This window comes from Mustela lutreola, chromosome 2, assembly GCF_030435805.1.
Source record: "Mustela lutreola isolate mMusLut2 chromosome 2, mMusLut2.pri, whole genome shotgun sequence".
Lineage (NCBI taxonomy): Eukaryota > Metazoa > Chordata > Mammalia > Carnivora > Mustelidae > Mustela > Mustela lutreola.
The window spans coordinates 116,403,062-116,426,748 of NC_081291.1; the positions used below are offsets into that span (position 1 = coordinate 116,403,062).

The 23,687-nt window shown below is 39.9% G+C and overlaps 1 protein-coding gene across 7 annotated transcripts in view; it reads left to right on the plus strand.

The window, feature by feature from the left end:
* IGF2BP2 (insulin like growth factor 2 mRNA binding protein 2) overlaps positions 1 to 23,687 on the plus strand; it is a 171,737-nt gene that overhangs the window by 108,201 nt on the left and 39,849 nt on the right. For 4 of the 7 annotated variants that reach the window (XM_059163214.1, XM_059163212.1, XM_059163217.1 and 1 more), the window contains exons 3-7: positions 12,544 to 12,592; positions 13,973 to 14,024; positions 17,261 to 17,342; positions 19,569 to 19,841; positions 21,727 to 21,861. In XM_059163214.1, the coding sequence (XP_059019197.1) occupies positions 12,544 to 12,592; positions 13,973 to 14,024; positions 17,261 to 17,342; positions 19,569 to 19,841; positions 21,727 to 21,861 (591 nt within the window). The remainder of the gene's footprint in view (positions 1 to 12,543; positions 12,593 to 13,972; positions 14,025 to 17,260; positions 17,343 to 19,568; positions 19,842 to 21,726; positions 21,862 to 23,687) is intronic. The other 3 variants (XM_059163215.1, XM_059163213.1, XM_059163218.1) reach the window with 1 other exon arrangement.

Below are 23,687 nucleotides of genomic sequence, written 5' to 3' on the forward strand. Positions count from 1 at the left end.
CTAAAAAATTTAAGCTAGCAAAAAGCAGGGATAGCCTTTTTCCTTCCCTATTTGATTAGATCAAGGCGCCAACTCGGAAGTTCTTTTGTTCTGTTGAGGCTGAGTTGAGAGTTCTCAGGGTTGCTGAGGTCAATAGTGTCCTATGTTTTTTACTCCCTAGAACATAAGCAGCCTGAGGACATTTTTTTGTTTTGTTTACTAATATACCCCAGAACCTAAGACAAGTGCTTGGCATACAACAGGTATTTAGTGAGTGTTTGCTCAATGAATTTGGAAAAGTTTTAGGTTTAATCTTAGAAATCATCCTGTTCTCCAAAATTGGATGAAATGTCCTATATTTAATCTCCTGTCAGAACATTCGGGTGTGTATGGTTTGGGTTGTTTACAACCTATTATAGGTGAGATGTTACTCTTGTGTGAGGTGGTAAATACTACTTGATTTGCACAGCCAGGGAAAGGAGTTCCCTTGTGAGGGAGGGGTATGCAATTTGGCCAACCCTCTTCTACCTTTCTCTGCTAACTGGGATTTAGGGCTATGGTAGAGATGCACTTAATTTTTCTTAATCATCATCATGACTATAATGAATAAGATCAAAGTGTTGTATAACTGCTGGGAATGATTCCTTCTTTTCTGAAGTAAAGTGTTGTTGGTTTATCACTCATTCCCAGACATTGAGGACTCATAGCTTCCTGCTTGAATTTTTGTGTTCATTGTGAAACGGTTTCTTCAGTAAGTCAAGACATGCTGATGTACTTCTTGTCTGAAGGGGGATAACACCACCTTTCCATGAGTCAGGACACCCAGTCACAGGAAGTGTATGTACTGGCTCCTGTGCTAGGAGAATCTCTATATTTTTCAGTCAGCAGCCTATTGCATTGAGCTGATGAGCATAAACTAGAGTCAAAGAAATGGGCTTGGTTGAGGACCAGTCAGTGTCTTCCATAAGCACATGTTCTTGAGTTGGAAGAGAGAAGATGGGATGGGGTGGGCCAGGAAAAAGAAGCCAGCTGTCAGCAACAAGTGCTTCTGGTGAGTTTGCTGATTGCTGAGCACCTGCTGTGTTTCCAGACACCGCTTGGGCTGAGAAGGGGGAAAAAAATGAAAAAGACCCAGGTAGGAAGGAAGGAGGGGGACAGAGTTGTGTGTTCTTTGGAAAACTAAAGAAAGCAATTATTTGAAATGGGTTGAAGGGGTGCTAGAGGGATTGCATAGCTGTGGGTGACCAGGCATGTGGCTCCCTTTGCCTTTACAAAGATGATTCTGTGTCTGCCATGCACCCCACAAAGCAAACGTTTATATACTCGGATTATAACTTGTTTTGCATCGTGTTTATGGGTATCATTTATCTTGGCTCAAATTATGATGTGTAAATACGTGTTTTTACCCTGGTTAGTCTTAATTACAGATAATGAGTTAAGGGCCTTGTAAAGAGTAACTAATCACTTCTGTAGAAACACAGTTTGGTTTTGTTAACTGGAATCTTCATCACAGCAGAATTAAAAACATTAAAGAAAATCTTTTCAGTTCTTAACTCTGTTTAGATCTTAAAAAGCGGGAATTTGGTGTGCAGATTTTTGGTTCACTTTACTTTTGGTAAGACTCGGCCTTACCTCTCAAAATCTCACTGTCCTGAATCCAAATACATGTTTGTACTTTGGCACATATAAATGTCCTAAGCTTCTCAGGACTTCATCCACGTGTCTGGGATCCACTCCGCCTTTTCCCATACACCAGTCTGTATCTAAGAGAAGGTTCTCAAACTTTATCATGAGGCTTAGCACAGCCCTGGTTGAGGCCGGTGGTAACTAAGCAAAACTGCCAGGCAGATCAGTTCCCCCCTCAGGTCTTTGCAGGTGTGTCCACCTCCCAGCCCTTGCCTGGAAAGCCTGAATGTCAACCAGGAGTCAGCTGACCTGGGGAAGTGCTCGACTAGGTAAAGCCTTTATCCCTTCCCCTCCCCCCACTGCCCCAGCTAAGGGGATTTATATGTAAGCAAATTCTTTTGAGGAGCAAAGAGTGAGCTGCAATGGTGCAAGTTTCCAAAATAACCCTTCCTAGAGGTAGTGTTTTTGGTCAGAGTCTCCAATGAGGTTGATACTGAGAGGGAAAGGCTAGAAGCTCATTCCTAGGACCCATTTTCCTAGAATTTGCCTGAAAGTGCACATCTTACCCAAAATTCATTGAACTGAAATCTCTACATGAAGTGTAAATTTTGCTATTGGTGAATTGACAATTCCAAAGTGACATTGTAAGAACAAAGGTTTAAATTTGCTGAACCTACACCAAAAATACAAGGCAGGGGACTCATCAACTCCTCAGTTTATTTATCTGAAAAATGGGGATAACTATGTCTACTTCCTATGGGAGTGGTAAGGCTTAAATGAGATGCTTAGTATACATGAATGTAAGTAGTAGTGGTGGTTTGGGGAAAGCTTCCTGCTAAAAACACCGTGATGGATGTTTTGGGTGAAACCTCTGAAAACTTTATGAGACTTTATTAATAAAATAACTTGAATGGGGGAAGAGATAGTGTTCAGGGAAACACATGGAGAAGTTCTGGTAACACCAGAGTTAAAACTGTTTCTTTGTCATGTCACAAAATGAATTAAGGAGGGTAATGATGGATGGGAAAGATGATACTATCTGTAGGGAATTGTATACAAACCTTGATAAGAGTGGTCACACTTTTCCTGTAAGCATTTTTTATTTTCTTTTTAATTTCCTAAAGAAGTTATTGGCAAAGAAAAATATTGTATTCCCCAAATTATTATTTAGATTTCTTTTGGTCTTCCTTCAATTTAGATAGTTCTCCTATTTACCAATTTTCTGGTAAAAGGAACCCCTTTGCCAAAAACTGAATATGAATAAAAAAAAGAGAGAAGGTTTTAGATACTTTGTTTTTAAAGAGCTGAAATATTGAATCTATGAGAAATCTGGTTATCTGCTTTGCTTAAATAGTATATGGTCATTTCAGTCTATAAACTCAAGCATGCTAATTCCTTTTTATTTATTTATTTTTTAAGATTTTAATTTTAAGTAATCTCTACACTCACCTCGGGGCACAAACCCACAACCCTAAGATCAAGAGCTACATGTTCTACCGACCAAGCCAGCCAGGTGCCCCCATACTGATTTCTTTTAACTGGAGATTATTTTAACCTTCCTTTTATACTTTCCAAAGGATTTGTAGAATCCTGCAATTGGAATGAAACTTAATGGTCTTTTAATGTGAATTATACTCACTATACCCCTTCCCCATAGGGGAATTACTTCACCATCTTGCCCAGGAGTGGCTGGTCTTCTCATGAACATCTAATTATCATAAGTCATCCCCTTGACTTTTCTCTTTTACCTTCTCCTTCTTTCAGCAACAATTAAGAATCCCTGGTGCTTTCCTCAAAAGGGAAATATGGAATTGTGTTAGCAACTTCTTAAAAAGTCAAGGCCTTTTTATAAGCTAGTAGATGGAGAGGGTGTAAGAGGTAACATAAGTTACAAAGTCTTGAGCTACTATTTTATCATATTCACTGATGTCTTTCCTGTCGCATTCAAGCAATGGATTTTCATGAGCTCCTGGCCCTAAATGTGCAGGAAGCTTGAGCATGTTAGGGCTGCTTGGGAGTTTTTGGTTTTGTGGACATGAATTTATAGAGCAAAAGAAGTTACCAGGTTTTTAACTGAAGTTCTCCTGGCTCAAAACCCTTTGCAGTAGGTCACCACAATAATATCTGATATAGTCCTCTTATGATTTGGCCCATAGTAATTGATAATATTCACAAAGACTTTGATCACATAATTTTTCTTCCTAAAAAATCAGAAAACCTTTTTGTTCATTTTTAGCAATTTATATATTGAAAACATTAAGTTTTCTAATAACTGTTATAATACATTTATTTTAGATCCCATGGAGGCAAAGGCAGTTGTTCTTAATTTTGTAAAAAAGAAAGTGACTAAATAATTTGTTAAGTTGACCCCTAATCATTTTCTGTTTTTCTGTGCCCTGCCTGTGTGTGTGTGTGTGTGTGTGTACGTGTGTGTGACAGAGAGAGAGGCAGACAAAGGGGGATTTGGAGTTAGGATTTAAATGACAGTTGGCTGGAGGATTGGACTTGGCTAGCACCGGTGATTCATTTGCTTTCCAGGACCTAGATCTTGGTCCAATTTAGCACAGAATATCCCTTGTACCTACTATGCAGAAGTTTTAAGTTTAAGGTTTTTAAAAATTTTATTTAAATTCAACATATTAACATACAGTGCATTATTTGTTTCAGGGGTACAGGTCTGTGATTCATCAGTCTTATATAACACCCAGTGCTCATTACAACACATACCTTCCCCAGTGTCCATCTCCCACTTACTGCACCCCTTCATTCCCTTCCCCTCCAGCAACCCTCAGTTTGTTTCCTGTGATTAAGAGTCTTTTATGGTTTGTTTCTCTCTCTGGTTTCATGTTGTTTCATTTTCTCCTCTCTTCCCCTATGATCTTCTGCCTTGTTTTTCTTAAATTCCATTTATCAGTGAGATCATATGATAATTACCTTTCTCTGATTGACTTATTTTGCTTAGAATAAACCCTCTAGTTCCATCCACATCGTTGCACATGGCAAAATTTCATTTCTTGATGGCTGTGTAATACTCCATTGTATGTATGCCACATCTTCCTTATCCATTCATCTCTTGATGGGCATCTGGGCTTTTTCCATAGTTTGGCTGTTGTGGACAGTGCTTCTATAAACATTGGAGTGCAGGTACCACTTCAGATGACTCCATTTGTATTTTGGGGGTAAGTACCTAGTAGTGCAATTGCTGGGTCATAGGGTAGCTCTATTTTCAACTTTTTGAGGAACCTCCATACTGTTTTCCAGAGTGGCTGCACCAGCTTGCATTCTAACCAAGAGTGTAGGAGGGTTTCCCTTTCTCCACATCCTTGTCAACACATGTCATTTCCTGACTTGTTAATTTTAGCCATTCTGACTGGTGTGAGGTGGTAGGTATCTCATTATGGTTTTAATTTGTATTTCCCTGCTGCCAAGTGATGTTGAGCACTTTTTATGTGTCTATTGGCCCTCTGGATGTCTTCTTTGCAGAAATGTCTGTTCATGCATTCTGCCCATTTCTTGATTGGATTAGTTGTTCTTGGGAGCTGATTTTTTAAAAAGACTTATTAATTTATTTGACAAAGAGAGAGAGATCACAAGTAGGCAGAGAGGCAGGCAGAGAGAGAGGGGGAAGCAGGCTGTCCACTGAGCAGACCCCAATGCTGCCCCACATGATATCAGGATCCTGATATCAAGACATGAGCTGAAAGCAGAGGCTTAACCCACTAAGCCACCCAGGCACCCCTGGGAGTTGATTTTGATAAGTTCTTCATAGATTTTGGATCCTAGTCCTTTTATCTGATTTGGCATTTGCAAATATCTTCTCCCATTCTGTCAGTTGTCCTTTGGTTTTGTTGATTCTTTACTTTGCTGTGCAAAAGCTTTTTATCTTGATGAAGTCCCAATTAAGTCTAAGTTTTAAACACATACTAATGAGTGCGTGGGATACAGTGGAATCTGACTATGGCACTATCTGGTACAGCAGAGCAACACAAGAACCATGGTGGTTTTAGTCTTGGCCCTGCCACAGTCCTTGGAGTTGGTTAATGTACTTGCCAGTCTTTATAGATAATGCACATTTAATGGTGCTCTAATTTCCCTCCAGAGCGAGGACTGTGTGTCATCTGATGGCATCCAGAATGTCTGTGGAAACAGATGGGACCTAGTTAGGTAGACTCCCTCATTGAACCCCAAAGGACTCTTTTGTAGGACCATCTTTACTTCCTGGATTGCCTCTCTTGCCCGCAGTTTACCTGGGGATCCTCCAGTCCCTAGACAGCCTAATTTTCAAATGGAACCTGAGAGCTCATGAGCTGCATTCCCACAGTTTGTTAATTTTGTTCTCCATTCAAGCCATCATCATGGTCAAGGCTTGGGCTAGAGTTCCCAAGGCGCTGATTAGCTAATTACCGAATGCCTGAAAAACTATGCCATCATCCTCTGCTCATGCAAACATGTATTTTCCTTTTTTTTTTTTTTTTTTTTTTACCCCCAAATACAGGCAAAATGGTTCTTCAGAATCATAGGAGTTCCATGACAATTGAATATGACTGTATTTCCCCATATGGTTGGCCACTTACTTTAAACTATAGATTCTACCATACAAAATAATTTCTGTTGGGTAATTGAAATTCCTAACAATGGACATCTTGTTTATCTTAAATTCACTCTAGTTGGAACTTTCTATCTCCTCTGGGCATCTACAGTACAAAGATAATAACATTCATAAAAAGTAGTCTGAGGCACTTAGATGTTGAGAAGTTCCATATACTGTCAATTAAGTCAGTAAGAATTAGATTAATTGAGGTTAAGTGTATTTGTTTTCGAGTTCTTTAAGATTTGATAGTCTAGACATGTCTACTATAGTCACTGATTAACCAGAATATAAAATCAAAGTAGCCAAGTCCCACAGCCCGTTCCCGAGATGGCTGTACGACTGACTGTCTTCCCCCTTTCCTGGTAGTGTGGAGGCTGAGTGTCTTTCCTTTTCTCACCCAAAATCCTTGAATTTTGAGAGTGCGTAATTCTAAATTCCTAAATCCTAAAGCCACTGGGAAAGAGCCTGTGTATCTCCATTAAAGGGTACTCTCTGCTTGACTGTAGGTCTTACTTTGCTTTCAATTAAAATGAAAAAGAAAAAAATTAAAACTGTGCTTCTGACTGCACTCTTCACTTTCGTCCGTTTATCCCCCTCGGTTGTTGGATCTCTTTATTCTCTTTAAATCTAGAGCAATCTACAGTTTGGGGATTTTTTTTTTTTAATGACATTGACATTTGAAGAGTCCAGACTAGTTGTCTTGTAGAAAATTTTACTTACATGGTTTCTTTGCATTGCTCTTCTTTCCTGTAGTATTGTTCTGTTTTTTTTTTTTTTTTTTTTTTGTTCTTGTTTTTGCTGTGGTGAAATGTACATAACAAGGTTTGCCATTTTAACCATTTTTAAGTGTGCTGTTCAGCGGCACTAAGCCCACTAGCAGTGTTGTACAACCATCACTACTATCTATTTTCATCATCCCAAATAGAAACTATGTACCAATAAACAGTAACTCCCCATTTCCCCTTCCCTTAATCCACTGATCCAGATCTAATTAACCTGACCAGTATAAGTCTGAATGGATTCTCTGAAGTTTGGAGATATATCCAAAAGATTCCTTCATGTGAAAAAGTTATAAGAAAATAAATATAAGATCCCAACAGATTAACTTTAGTATGTGTACTGCCCAAGTGAGCACACTAACAGATTAACTTTAGTAAGCAGTGCAGAGGGATGCCTGGGTGGCTCATTCGGTTAAGCATCTGTCTTCAGCTCAGGTCCTGATCCTAGGGTCCTGGAATCAAGCCCCATGTCGAGCTCCCTGCTCAGCTGGGAGCCTGCTTCTTCCCCTACTCTCCTCCTCCCACTCTGCTCATGTTTTCTCTTACTGTCTCTCTCTCTCTCTCTCTCTCTCTCTCAAATAAATAAATAAATAAAATTCTTAAAAAAACAACAACAACAACTAAAACAAACCAAAACAGGCCTGAGTTACTGTGTACGTTTGGCTTTTTAAAGCAAGGCACACTTTTATGGATTTCAGAGAGAAAAAGATCTACATTTGCTGGTTGAATCTGAGCCAAACGCTTTGTTTCTTTTTTAAAGGAAACAGGGAAAAGAACTCTTCCCTTTTCTCTTGACTACCTGGCAAAGGAGAAGTAATAAACAGTTGGCCTTCCTGGGTGGGGTCAGGGGATCCCCATGCGAGGCAGGCTACAGCCAGTAGGAGGAGTGCTTTTCCCAGCCCTGGGGGTGCCCTGTTCACCTTTTAGACTAGGCACTGGGCTCTGTGCTGGTTCAGGAGACTAGTTACCGGACAGGAGACTAGTAACCGGGAGACTGTCCTTAAGGAAATTACCTTCAGCAGAGGGTTGGTGGGGAAACATGACAGCCCCAGCAGAGAAATAATGACAGTGGAGTGAGCTGTTAGAAAAGCTGGAGTGCAGAGGAAACAGTTCTGCGTGGAGACGCCCTGGAAGCCTCTGCAGGTGTGAGCAGGGTTTGAAGGGCACGTAGAAGTCCCTCCCAGGGGAGAGAGACACGGGCATCGCAGGATACTGACACAAGAGGGCATACCACCCAGATGGTGCTGTGCAAGCTAGCAGAACTCACGGGTCCTGATCATTCCTGATCCTGAAAGATAATGGCTTGGGATAATCTTCCCAGTGACCCAAGGATCAGTTTAATTGGTTCTCCAGTAGTGATCACCAGTTCCTTTTTTAGTGCTTGCTTCTTTTTCTTCTTTTCCATAGTGAGTTAAGATTAGAGATGCCACACACTAGTTTTTTAGAGATTATTTCTCCTAGAATCCTAAACAAACATTGCAGTTGTTGAACTGATTGCTCGATGTGCATTCTTTACATGAGTTATTACAGGGAAACATTAGTATTTTAGACCCATTTAGTTGGAATTTGGGGTAATTTGGACCAGGCCAAGTGTGATGGCTTACACATTAGGAACAGAGTTGGCTAAATAAATTAATATTCTGTGAAATAAGATTTCAAGAATGTTTAACCTAATTATGGAAGAAGTGAGCTGTTTGTTTTTGTTCTTTCCTTTTTTTCTTTCTTTTTTTTAATTTAGTAGATTCTGGTGTACTTTTCAAGAACAAATCTTATGTATTCACTAAAGCAGCCTTAGTAGGAGTTTTAATTGTTAATTTTCTAAAGCAAGTAAGATGTGAATACATTCCCATTTTATTAAAAATGTAAATGATAGAAGTAACTAAAAAGTGTATGTCCCCCCCCCCTTTTACCAACTGCTTCTAGCTCCTTTTTTTTTTTTTTAGATTTTATTTATTTACTTGACAGAGAGAAATCACAAGTAGATGGAGAGGCAGGCAGAGAGAGAGAGAGGGAAGCAGGCTCCCTGCTGAGCAGAGAGCCCGATGCGAGCCTCGATCCCAGGACCCTGAGATCATGACCTGAGCTGAAGGCAGCGGCTTAACCCACTGAGCCACCCAGGCGCCCTAGCTCCTTTTTTTATGCATTTACAAACACATACATTTAATAACAGGTAGCCTGTTTTGGGTGCTTAAAAAACAGGATCAATCTAATCTATTAGCTCTCTTCTTGCAACAACATGTCTTAGAGAGTTCCCTATGGCCATGCCCATGTGTTTACCTCATTTTTTTAAAGTAATCTCTACACTCAGTGTGGGGTTCGAACTCTCAACCCAAGATCAAGAATTGGATGCTCTGCTGACTGAGCCAGTGAGGTATTCTCACTTCATTCTTTTTAACTTTCATCTAATATTCCATCTTGTGACTATCCTATGATTTATTTAATTTTTTTTAAATTTTCTCACCTTAGCATATAACCTCCCCAATGTCCATCACTCAGCCACCCCATTCTTCTATCCCCTCTCCACTCCAGCAACCCTCAGTTTGTTTCCTGAGATTAAGAGTCTCTTATGGGAAAAAAAAAAAAAAAAGTCTCCTATGTTTGTCTCCCTCTCTGGTTTCATCTTGTTTCATTTCCCCCACCCTTGCCCTATGATCCTATGTCTTGTTTCTCAAATTCCTCATATCAGTGAGATCATATGAGAATTGTCTTTCTCTGATTTACTTATTTCGCTTAGCATAATACCCTCTAGTTCCATCCACATCATTGCAAATGGCAAGATTTCAGGGTTTTTTTGATGGCTGCATGGTATTCCATTTTATATTTATATATCACATCTACTTTATCCATTCATTGCTTGATGGACATCTGGACTCTTTCTGTTGGCTATTTTGGATAGTGCTACTATAAACATTGGGGTACATGTGCCCCTTCAGATCACATTTGTATCGTTGGGGTAAGTACCTAGTAGTGTAGTTGCTAGGTCATAGGGTAGCTCTATTTTCAACTTTTTGAGGAACCTCCATGCTGCTTTCCAGAGTGGTGCTTGCATTCCCAACAACAGTGTAGGAGGATTCCCCTTTCTCTGCATCCTCACCAACACCTGTTGTTTCCTGACTGCTTGATTTTAGCCATTCTGACTGGTGTGAGGTGGTATCTCACTGTGGTTTTGATTTGTATTTCCTTGATGCTAAGTGCTCTTGAGCACTTTTTCATGTGTCTGTTGGCCATTTGGATCTCTTCTATGCAGAAATGTCTGTTCATGTGTTCTGCCCATCCTATGACTTATTTATTCCTTGCCCTGTTGGTGGATATTCAAATTGTTTGCAGTCTTTGTCATAACAAACAATGCTATTGTAGCTGTCTTTTTTCAAATCTTTGTGTTCATGCATGAGTTTCTTCCAATAAGACTTATACAACTAAATTCTTGGTTAGCATTTAGAGTCAATGTTTATATTTGGAGATAACAAAAAAATTTTTTTAAGAAAAATTCAATTTCTTGCAAATTCTGATGCTTTTTCTATAAGTAGTTAGACTTGTGACATCCTCTGTGGAGCAATCCATGTAGACACTACATGGGTTGGTGTCAGCAGTTTTATTATGAACTATTGCCAAGGGCAGTGTCAGAAAAGAGGCTTCATAGCGTAGAGATAGAAATGAACTCTTGGTTCCTTTTCCTCCTTCCTACCCAGATACAAGATTAGGGGTTCTATAGACTGGCTTGTATTGTCATTTAAGCAGCCCTATAGAAAGCATGAATGCATTCTCATTTTAAAAAAATAAGGCAGAAGTACTCTGTAGGCTCTAGAACATAGGGATGCCCTCCCCCACCAACCCCGCATTTTAAAAAAATCTGAGATTGTTTTGTTTGCTTCCATATTTCCTCCCTCTTTTCCTCTCTGCATGAATTGTAACATTGTTTTCAGGGGCTACTGCCCAGATTAAAGCCATGCAAAAACATATGTTATTACTATTTGTTACCTCTGACACCAGAAGGAAAGAAAAATAATGGATACTTTGGCCATCACATCCCTTCTCTTAAAACCCCTCCCAAATGGATATTTAGGAGAATCGAATGTCAAGTCTATCCATGAAAATGACCTCTCTAATATTTAAATGCTGATTTGTGGGACACCTAGTGGCTTAGTCGTTAAGCACCAACCTTCTGCACAGGTCATGATCCCAGGATCCTGGAATGGAGTGCCAAGATCACTCTCCCACTCCCCCTGCTTGTGTTTTTTTGTTTTTTTGGGGTTCTCTCTCTCTCTCTCTCTCTCTATCTCTACCAAATAAATAAGTAAAACCTTTAAAAATAAATAAATAAGTGCTGATTTATATTCTTTTCAGGATCTAACATGTTCTTAAAAGGTAGAAAAATCCGTGGGTTACCTGAGTGGCTCAGTGGTTTAAGCCTCTGCCTTCTGCTCAGTTCATGATCTCAGGGTCCTGGGATGGAGCCCCATATCAGGGTCTCTGCTCAGCAGGGAGCCTTCTTCCCTTTCTGTCTCTGCCTGCCTCTCTGCCTACTTGTGATCTCTGTCAAATAAATAAATAGAATCTTTTTTTTTAAAAAAGGTAGAAAAATTCTTATCCTTCTATTTCTATTCTTTTCTCTAATTTTAATGTTTACAAAAAAACAAGAAACAGTCGAAATCACTTAAAGTTATCAGACCAGCAGGATGTCCCAGAAAAACAGAAAAATCCTCTGACTAGAAAGGCGGAAGTCCCAAAAGTCCATCAGCAGGGGATGGGTTAAAGCACTTTGGTACATCCAGGTAGGAGAGAATAGAATGAGGAAAAATAGTTGCTCTCTCCCAACATGGGAAGATCAGCAGGATATTACTGTTAAGGTGAAAAAAACAACATGCAGAGAGTTTGTAGGATATGCAAGTATTTCTGTAAGAGAAAAGGAGAAATAAGAATTTATATTTGTATTTGCGTTTATTTGCATGAAGAAACGGAAGGATACACAAGTAATAAGTAAAAGTATTTGCTTCTGGTGAGGGAAGGGGGTGCGTGGGAGTAAGTCTTTTCCTAGTCTGCCTTTTTATAGTGTTCTAATTTTTAGATTATTACTATATTATTTAACTATAAAAGTAATTTTTGAGAGGAAGTTTTGCCTTATTAGGTACGGGGTGAGCTAAATCTGATCTTGGTGAAGCCCACTCTACATGTGACTTGACCTGTCGTGTTTGAGCCTAGATACCTTTTGGGGTGGGGTCTGTTGCAGGGCCGTATGTTTTGGGGAGGAAGGTCATAAATTCTGTAGTTAGAATCTCTATGACAATTTAAGTTCTAACCACTTTGGCAAGAAGTTGAAAAGGCATGTCTGCGTTTAAACTGTTCCTTTGGCATATTCAGACTTGTTGGGCTTATTCTTCACTTTTTCCCCCCAACTAATTGACACCCTTAAAACATGATGCTCCTGAGTCACAGCAGGAATCTCTTGCCACGGCCTCCGTAAGCCCCCTGAAAAGATGAACTCAGACTCTGGTCTTAAGCCTCTTTTTATTGCTTGTTGAAGTCTGTGTCCTAGAGAGAGCGCTACAGTCTGAGCTTTTGTTTTTACAGGAGCAGAAAAATTCAGATCCGAAACATCCCTCCTCACCTGCAGTGGGAGGTAAGCCGTGTCACCTGTGTGTTTACCGTATTTACCGTCTCCCTGCTCTCTGCCCTCACCTTGCTTTTTAATAGGTCAGCAAAACCTCTCCCCACCTGTTAGTTCCCTGAGGAATTAGAGGTCCTCAAGGTCTTTCCCACAAGGCCGCTGGGTCCTCTCTTTCCCTTTTTCAGTACCCTTATGTATGTGATCTGTCATAGCACTAGGTTTGTGTTTGTCCTTCTCGTGGTGCATGATGTATGCTTTGAGCCCTCCTGCTCTGTCTTCTCGAGCACCAGGCACCGACAAACTGAAACAAAATGTGTATCTGGTGGTGATTTTTATCTCATGATTTTGTGAACGATTTTTGCCTTTCCAAATTATGATTTTGGAAAAAAAATAAAATCAGTGGGAACTCAGTAAAAATAGAAGGTTGTTAGTTTGAGTGGGTTTTTCTTTTTAATTAGTTTTGCTATGAGTAGTGAGTAAGATACAGTTTCATAGTTGTAAAACTTTTTATAAAATAGCAACGTTAAAATCAGGAAGATAAAATTCAAAGAGTGGCTTGCATTATTTTAAAAAAAAAACTGCCCAAATGTTTATTTCCAACTCAAAATCAAAACAGCCATGAAGGAAACAATGTTTTGTCTAATATTTTTATTACTTAAAAAAACACTAATCTTTATTATGAAATATTTCAAACATATATATCCTATTGCTTTGTAAAAATTAGGAGATTCCATATGTTATATGTTAATTTAAAAATAAATAAATAAATAGATAGATAGATAAGGAGATTCCCTAGAGAGGGACAGAAGGAAGAATGGTTAAAACTTTCAAGGACAAGTGAGCCTTGTATTTTATTCTGCTTTTTATTTCAAAAGCAGTATGTTCCAACTGTCATGATGAATGGGATTGTTAATAGTTACTAAGACTGAAATTCTGCTATGTCACCTCAGTGAAAAGATTACTTAAGAGTCAATAAGCAGGGGTGCCTGGGTGGCTCAGTCATTAAGAGTCTGCCTTCGGCTCAGGTCATGATCCCAGGGTCTTGGGATCAAGTCCCACATCAGGTACCCTGCTCTGTGGGAACCCTGCTTCTCCTCCCACTTCTCCTGCTTGTGTTCCCTCTCTCGCTGTGTCTCTCTGTCAAATAAATAAATAAAATCTTAAAAAAAAAAAAAAGGTCAATAAGCAAATGCAAGTACCATGTATTTATTCAGTTCTTTTTTGTTGGAAGACCTGAAATATCAATTTAATTAGATTATTGCCATAACTGTCCTTGTTTTGTTTTAGTTCATTTGCTGGAAGTTATCACTATACCTTTTTTTTTCCTGTGTGTGTGAATATGATCTTGTCTTCCCATTCTGACATTGAAGCTCTCTTTCTTTCTTTTTTCAGGTGCTGGATGGACTTTTGGCTCAGTATGGGACAGTGGAGAATGTAGAACAAGGTAATAAGTGAGGAAATTAGCCTATTGAATTTTGATAGGGATTATCATCTGTTATTTCTTATAGGCTGGGCCAGCTCCAAGGAGAAATAGTAAATTCAAATTCCTTTGGAACAAGCTTCCTCGTATATGAGAGATATTCAGATCTTTTTATCCATACCTATATAATTTATTTTTTCAAGGACTAGGATTTTCAGGTTGTTTTTTTAATACTCTGCTAATGTGCTGAAGCAGTAGGCAAACACTGTCAGGCCAGGGTAAGCTTAATTCACTTGGAAGTAATTGAATTTATGCTCTTACAGTTTTCCTCTTCCTGGCTGAGAACAACGGATCCCCAATGTCTCAGTGCTTCTCGAGGAATAGGACTCCCACACCAGAATCCCCCACAGTGCTTATGAAAATGCAGACTCTTGGGGCTCACCATAGACCTAGAAAGTAAAACTCTTAGGGGCAAGAGTTCATGAATCTTTATTTTAAACAAGCACCACCAAGTTATTTTTGTGTATACTTAAGTTTGAGAGCCACAGGCTTAGGAATAGTGTTGGAAATCCACAGAAAATAGATACTCTTCTTTCTACCATTCTCATCTCATCTAAAACATGAAATGCTATGATTTTAAAAAGAAAAAAAAGTACATTTTAAACCCACTGAGCCACCCAGGTGCCCCCGAAAAAAAGGTACATTTTTAAAGAAGCTGGTGTCTTATATGGTTCTTTAAGTGTCCCAGAAAAGTAGATTCCAGGCTTCTGATGTGACAGAAAGATTATTTTTCTTGTCATAAAGATTATTTTTCCTTTGGCCTAAAAAGCAGGATGTGAATTCAGTCATTTACTGACTATGGGCCCTTGGAAAAGCCACTTACCCTCCCTGACTCAGTTTCCACCTGTACAAAATTTCTATCCCTTCCGTTTCACTGAGTAGTTGTGGCACCCAAAGAGAATATAAATATATGGAGTCCTATATGATCTCAAGGGATTGTTGAGGTTCACTTGAAAATCATCACAGAGAACCCATTTTTTTATATGCAATCTGCTCTATCTGCCAGTATAATAATCATTTTAAAGTAGTAAGTACTCAGATGTTCTCCATTCCATGAATATTAAAAATACTATTCTTCAATTTCATGCTGCTGACTGCCCACACCCAAAGGTGAAGGGAAAGAGCTCAGAAAGAAGATACGATTTAGAAGGATTCTCTTTCTCAATTCTTGGTATTTCCCTCAACATGGAAAAGAAGACACTCTAATAAGGATTGGATGTGGTAGGCAAGACAGCCTCACAGACATGAACATGTAAAAGTTACTAGCTAAGGCCATATAATAAATTCAGGACAATGCCAGGCAAGGAAGAATTATTCCAGGTCCCTGGGGGAGTTTACAATTCCTAGCACACCGGTGCCCCAGAGACCACCCAGTTTCTGGCTGCCTCACAACTACAGGATGGAAGTGTTGGGCTTTTGTTTTGTTTTGTTTCATAGGTGACTCCTGATTCAGCAGGGAAACATTTTCAGTAGAGTTTTAAGAAACTTTTTAGAGCTTTTATGTCCAGTGAAATAAATTATTTGAATGGAGTTCAGTTCTTTCCAGAATCACAGAACTGTCTGATTTCCTGAAGACAAGTGTCTTTGAATAACAGAGAATATGACTAAGAAGTAAGAACAAAATCTGAGAATCTGAGAATCCTAGTGGATAGATTTATTTAGGAGGTTCAAACCCAGCCCTTTCTCCCTTTGTGGGAGTCTAGAGCACTAGAAGGCAGCAAATAGGAACCCTGTGTACATTCTGTGTGTCAGCACTGAGAGAGGACAGTTATGGGCTGCTCACTCCCCTGTTTGGCACTGGGAGGACTTCTCTGGGTAAGTGTGAATTAGAGGCAGCAAGAACACTCCTAGGCAGAACCCGGCTGGGCTCCGCATTTATGACATGTAAATCTCAGTGGCAGCTCCTTCCAGAGGAGTGTGCATCCCTTCCTTGGGAAGGCTGCAGCGACTTTGAAGTTACTGGAAAACCAGTATTTTTAACCATGGTCTTCAACCTCTTTGAGAGTCTTACGGAAATTATAAGCCTGAGAGATTCCTATAGCCACACCTTTGAGTCTTGAGTAGGGGTGGGGTGTGAGTTTATGAAATTCCTGAAGCTCTAACAGGGATCCAGGATTAGGAATTTCTGCGCTACAGGGTTTTAGTATTCCTTTGGAAAGCAGCTTTATCATGGTTTTCTTGAATTACCATTAACTTCCTGTTGTTGTTAACTTCAAGCCTCTCAATAGCTTAAATGTTTAAAGGAAGGATCTGATTTAGTCATGACTACTAGTTAGTGGAAGACCAGGATTTAGGGGGTTAACTTTACTGGCTTGGACTGGGAAAGTTTTATCTTGCCTTCTGAGTTTATTTTTAACTCCTAACTTTAGAAGAAGAGGCAAGCAATTAGGAGCCAAGATAAGCCAGCTCACAAGAGTTTGGTCTTAGCCACTCTTAGAGTTTGTGTTCTTTCCTTCAGCCAAGTGAGTTATAATTGTCAGCTTTCTTTGTTTATTATACACAGTTACTAGATTTAACTCACAAAGTCATGGAACTCAGTCAAAGGGAAACAGAAATATTATTAATTCAACTTTAGGAATGAATGAAGAATTAAAATACTTGCTTATTATTGTATATATATGTCCAGTTATTTAAAAATAAATGCAGACATAACAATTAAAACTCATACCTTGCTGGTAGTACAGTAAATTGACATAAACTTCTAGGAAAATAATCTGAAAATATGCATTAGGCATTATGTTCTGTTACCCAGTTATTTTTCTTCTGTGATTTTATACTAAAAAAGTAATTCAGAAGAGAACACAGATCAGATGGTGTTTGCAGTAAAGGTAATTTTTAGCAATACTACTTAGAATAGCAGGTATTGGGAATAACCCTTATGTCAACAATTGAAGAATGGTTAGGCAAAAATCATGGCACATTTACTTGCTAAAATTTTATGTAACCTTAGAAATGAAAAATACAAATATGTGCATAGACATAGGCACATGCAATAGTATTTATAAGTGAAACTATAGCTTTGAGTTGTATATACAATTGATAACAAATGTGTATATACAGTTGATTAATATGAATGCACATGAATAAAGATAGAGATTCGAATGATTGGAGTTAGGGTGATGAGTTTTTTTGTGCATTCTTCTCTAAAGTCTGTTTACGTTGAGCCAGAGGGTGACAGCTTTTTTTCTATGACAGTATAGTTTTTGCTTCTTTCCTAGTCAACACAGATACAGAAACTGCCGTTGTCAACGTCACATATGCAACAAGAGAAGAAGCAAAAATGTAAGTGGATTTGGGCTACTTTCCTTTTAAATTTGGGGACGGTTGTCTTTGATTCCCAAAAGATGCAAATGTTTGACACAGCAAAGGAGCCCCAGGGCATCTTGCTCCCTTTGACAAGTCCGTGGAGCAGGGCATTTGTACTGGGATGTCTGTTGGTGGGTGGTATGGAGACTTTATCTTGAAAAATGTTGAGTCTTGGCATCAAAACCGAGGTGGATGCTGTGTCTTGACGTGGTCAGGAACAGAGACACCAGGTCTGTGAAACCGTGTTCCTCAGATTCCGCTTTGCCAACCACTGAGAGCTGTTTTACCTGGAGCTTCCCCGTGCACTGTGAGGAAGAAGCACAAACCTATTTCTGCCCACATTTGGCGAAGAGATTAACATCCATTTTTCCTCTGTATAATATTAAAAAATGGGGATCCATTTTGATGACACCAACAGCAGGGAGAATTGTCCGAGAGTGGTTAGTCAAAAATCACCTGGTTTGGGTTCTCTTTTCCTAACTTCCATTTACTTCCTAGTCCCCATTCATGACTACATTGCTTCAGTGATAGTTTGTTTTGCAGTTGGCAATGATTGGTCATGGGATGGAATTTTTAACAACAGAACGAAACAAAACAAAGCCAAGTTCCTTTCTGTAGAAGGTCCTTAAAGTGAAATGCCTGTCAGGTCATTGTAACTAGAATTATGGTCAGACATGGTCCTGTTTCATGGATGTGGCATAACATTGGTTGTACACCCCAAAATTATAGTTTTATTTATTTTTCAAGGTGTCAACAAACATGAAGACATATTTAACCCATCCTCATACCACTAGTCTTTAAAAAAAGTTAAATTTGGATTGAAAAAGGCAATAGATCACTTGCTGTGATCTATTACTTTAGCCACACATAGATAAGCAGGATGCATACCAGCAACTCACCATCATAGCTTGTGTCCAGCTGCCACTTAGCCAGGGCTGCCATACACAATATGACTTTGTTGCTTTTATTGAATTCAAAGGTACTGCTTTGTAATAAATTCACAACCCCCTAAACATTAACCTAGTAGAATAAGGTTATTGTTTTCACATGCTGTAAAAAATTTGTGAAAAAATTGTTCCACTTCCTGTATAATTATAAAAATGCAGTAGTGGGATGTTGTGTATTTCCTATCAAATTAATCAATATATATATAATAATAATAATAATAATTTTCAGTAATACTTTTTGTTTTCGAGGACTCAAGGAAACAAACGGTCTCTTAGCTGCTGCGGGATAGTAAGTGTTGAAACCTTTCCAGAAGCACACTGGGCAGTAGTTAACAATTAGACTTCTGCATATACTCTCTGACCCAGCAATAACAATAGGAGTCTGTTCTGCGTGCAGTTGGAGTTGCAGAAATGCCCATGGCAACACTGTACATAATAATAAATGATTGGACATATATACATAGATAACCTATGTATCTGTATCTAACAATAGGGAATGAGTTGCAAAAATGATGATAAGTCAGTAAAATGTTAAACAGCCAGTAAAAACTAAATTACAGGGAGGCCTGGATGGCTCAGTTGGTTAAGCCTCTGCCTTTTGACTCGGGGCAGGATCCCAGGGTTCTGGAATGAGTCCCACATCGGGCTCCTTGCTCAGCGGGGAGCCTGGTTCTCTCTCTGCCTGCTCTTCCCTCTGCTTGTACTCTCTCACACAGATAAATAAAATCTTTAACAAACAATCAAAAAACAACTAAATTACAGGACATTTAATGACTTGGAAAACAATTAGAGTATTAACTCTTTTTTAAAGATTAGAAAATAGTATACACACTATTAATCCATGTTTATAAATGATAATATTTAAGAAAAGAAAGATACAGGGTGGACTAGAATTTTTTTTTCATTTGTGCATATCTATTTCTGAATTTTCAATAATAAATATGTATTATGATCAAAATGAGAAAAAAAATGACTCCTAATCTTATACCAATATTTATAAAGAGTTTTTGATGAGGGGGTACAGCCTTGGGTGGTGAAAAAAGGCAGAATGCATAGTTGTATATCAAGTGGGACCAGGCCTGTACGTTATAGTTATGTGTTTAATTGTTAGGCTCTGAGGGAGCAGAGCTGGCATCTGCCTTGGTCATCGCTGTATTCTCGGGGAGGATTACCTAGTAAACCAGACTGTCTCCTGGCCTCAGGGACCTCTTTGACGTCACTCTAACAAAGCTCGCCTGCTCCTGCTATATTTCAGAGCCATCGAGAAGCTAAGCGGGCATCAGTTTGAGAACTACTCCTTCAAGATTTCCTACATCCCGGATGAAGAGGTGAGCTCCCCTTCGCCCCCTCAGCGAGCCCAGCGTGGGGACCACTCTTCCCGGGAGCAAGGCCACGCCCCTGGGGGCTCTTCTCAGGCCAGACAGATTGATTTCCCGCTGCGGATCCTGGTCCCCACCCAGTTTGTTGGTGCCATCATCGGAAAGGAGGGCTTGACCATAAAGAACATCACTAAGCAGACCCAGTCCCGGTACGTGCCTCCGGGGCTTCCTTTGCTTCCTTCTGACAGGCCCCCTGAGTCCTGGTGGGGCCCAGTCATCCTCAGGTGGCTCTCGCTTGCATCAGCGGTGGGGGGAGAGGGGGGCTGTGCTGTGTGGGATAGTGGCTTCTTAAAACAGAACTACTAACAAACTAACAAAGCTGAGGACTTTAACGTGCTTCCATCCAGTAGCCTAAAGGTCAGATCCTGAAATACTAAAGATTCATAAAGAAGATACTAATGACTTCCCAGCAGAGACTAGTCCTTGTAAGCTTATTAATGCTTGTGAAAACATCAGTTTCTAAAACAGCAGAGGTATGGGGCTGAGTTTTGTGGGATCCCAGAAACCACTTCTCGTAGTTCTTACCTCCTGTCTCGAGTTGGAGCCCTGAGTGGTAGTCGTTCTTTGAGATCTCTTAGGTTGTCTCGTAAATAGCTACATAAAAGAAGTGAGTGGGTCTGCCTATTGACCAAGAAATGAAGTACATTAGCCTTATGCTTAGTCTGTCTAAGGAGTTGAAGCAGGAGTTGTAGTTATAAGAGGTGGTAGGAGTTGTGGGTGAAATGACCTGTGGGACTGTTGATTTTTGAATGTTCTTAAGAACACAGCCTGATGTAACGAAGAAAGCCCAGGTCTCAAAGACCCATGTTGAAGACTGACCATTTAAAGGCTCTATGATCGTAGGGGAAAAAAATTGATCTCTGAGCATCAACTGCTCTTTCCATAAGCCAGGATTATTGTTAGACTTAGGACAGCCAGGCAGATTAAAAGAAATAATTGCTATAAAATTACTTAAGTTGCAAAACACCAAAAGGAGTTATTTACATGCCTAGTACATTTTATTCACGTCATCCAGAGTGTCTTGTAACCTGAAAGAGAAAACACCATTTTCTTCAAACTGTCTGAGTTACTGCCAAATAATGGGCACTTAAATGTATGAGTCCCAAAGTTCATAGTCATAGCAGTGAAACGATGACCCAGTAGAGAGGGAAATACTGTCTGCTGTTCCATTTATTTTAAAATTAGCCCTTTTCTCCCCTCCAAGTTTGCTTCACTGCAAAAGTGATTTTTAGTTATATGTCTTTTTTTCCCCAAAATTTCTTAAAGTGCCTTTAAAAATGCAACAAGTTTAAATAAAAGTAAACTTTAGTTCTCAAAATATGTGCCTATTTTTTACAAAGAGGCAGAAAACTTCCATCTGGGCTTTCTAACAGCCAGAGTAAAAAGGAATACAATCAATTATGTAATTTTCAAAGATAACAAAAACAAGTAGGGCCACAACTACCCTAAGAAGTCTGATAAAGTCATCAAGCTTTTGAGCCATTAGTTTTTAAGAGCCTGGAAGAAGGCAGGCTGCCAGTGGCAAGGAAATCAAAATCTTAGGCAGAGAAGAGAGGGCATGCCTCTGTTTTTAATCCACACTCAAATATATAAAGCTTGCTTGAATTTGGTGTTTGGATTTGGATTAACACATGGCTTTTAAAAGCTACAATCAGTTTAGAGACTGGCACCATGCCAGCATGCAGTGTTACCCCCCACTCACTTTACCCTTTGCTTCTATGATCATTTGAAAGACTACACAAAATACTTCATTTACCAGACTGGCTTCATTACCCAAGTTGGCTTGGTGCCTTTGTCCCACAGCACTGCTGCAAGAAAAATTCCCTTCTAAATGGAACTGCAAAGAATTCAAGTTTGGCACAAGACATCCTGCCCTGCTTGCCGCCTCCTTGAAGAATGGCGTTGGTTGCAGACGTGCTAATGACACTTCATTGTCTGTGTCCTCACTGTCCGTTGGCCCGTGAGATGCTTTCTCGGGACTAGCATCCTGTCCCAGATGATGTTGTGTTATGGCTCCTGATTCTTTCGTTACAGGGTAGACATCCATAGAAAGGAGAACTCGGGGGCTGCGGAGAAGCCTGTCACCATCCATGCCACCCCAGAGGGGACCTCAGAAGCATGTCGCATGATTCTTGAAATCATGCAGAAAGAGGCTGATGAGACCAAACTGTAAGTTTGCATACAATGCTCAGATCACTTAACAGAGAAGAGTAAGTTCTCATGCACTTAGCACAAGAAATTTTTTAAGACCTGTGATTTGTTACTCAGTAAAGAGAGCAGGGGACAAATTATTTTTAAGAAATTTGTTCCCAAAAATAATGAATACTGTTATGCCGAAAATAAATAAAAAAGAAATAAAAAAAAAAAAAAAGAAATTTGTTCCCAAGGAGAATGTAGTAGGAAATAGATATTTGTAATATGGCTGTTTCTTCACTTCAATGTTTCTTTTTGTAACCTGAATGCTTCCGTCACTCGTTAGTAACAATTACTGGTAGAAATATAGAGATAACATACTTCTAATGCCATGCAGTGGTGGAGGCATTGTGTATCTGCATGTTAAGTATGATAGCCATTAGCCACGTGTTGCCACTGAGTGCTTGAAATGTGGCCAGTCGAATGGAGGAGCTAAATTATTTTATTTTAACTCATTCAGATGTACATAGTCACATTTATGACTAATGGCTATCATACCGAACAGTGCAGGTGTGTATGGAATGTATGTTGTCATGGAAACCATCATTTACTTTTCTGGAAAAGGTTTTTACTACCGTGCTGCACTCTTAAATTTTTCTTAAGTAGTAGAAACTGTTATCCAAGTATCTACTTTACTCTTCTTTAATCTCCTTCCCTTCTTTTCATTCTTTCTTTCTTTTTTTTTTTTTACAAAATACTTCTTGGGATTCCTGAGTGTTGTACCAGTTCAAAGAGCAGTACAATTCTTACTGAACCCATTGACTTTGAATTAATGGTAATGGAATAGACAACAAAAAAGCTCCCTGTCAATTTGGGGAAAAAAATCCACTTACGGGTAGGGGCAGTTTTATAGAGAAGGAGTGAGGGGATAAATTGAATATAAAATTAACTTAGCAACTAATGTCAAATAAGAGTGTTGTAAAACCAAGAGGATGAAAAGAAAAATAAAAAATAAAACCAAGAAGATAGAATCACCGAATCAGAAGATGGCGGAGAAGTAGCAAGCTGAGACTGCTTCAGCTAGCCGGAGATCAGCTAGATAGCTTATCTAAAGATTGCAAACACCTGAAAATCCATCGGCAGATCGAAGAGAAGAAGAACAGCAATTCTAGAAACAGAAAAACAACCACTTTCTGAAAGGTAGGACTGGCGGAGAAGTGAATCCAAAGCGACGGGAAGATAGACCCCGGGGGGAGGGGCCGGCTCCCGGCAAGCGGCGGAGCAACCGTGCACAAAATCAGGACTTTTAAAAATCTGTTCCACTGAGGGACATCACTCCAGAGGCTAAACCCGGGCGAAGCCCACGCGCGGTCAGCGTGACCTCAGGTCCCGCAGGGTCACAGAAGGATCGGGGGTGTCTGAGTGTCGCAGAGCTTGCGGGTATTGGAACGGGAAAGCCGGCTACAGAGACAGAGCCGACAGTGAGCTCGCAGCTCGGTGTTACCTTGAACCGGTCGCAGGCTCGGTGAGCTCGGAGCGCGGCCGGAGGTCAGGCAGACGGGAGTAACTGGGCGCTGTTCTCTGAGCGCGCACTGAGGAGTGCGGCCCTGGGCTCTCGGCTCCTCCGGGCTGGAGACCAGGAGGCCGCCATTTGTATTCCCGTCCTCCGGAACTCTACGGAAAGCGCTCAGGGAACAAAAGCTTCTGAAAGCAAACCGGAGCGGATTACTCACCCCAGCCCGGGGTAAGGGCGGTGTAATTCCGCCTGGGGCAAAGACACTTGAGAATCACTACAACAGGCCCCTCCCCCAGAAGATCAACAAGAAATCCAGCCAAGACCAAGTTCACCTACCAAGGAGTGC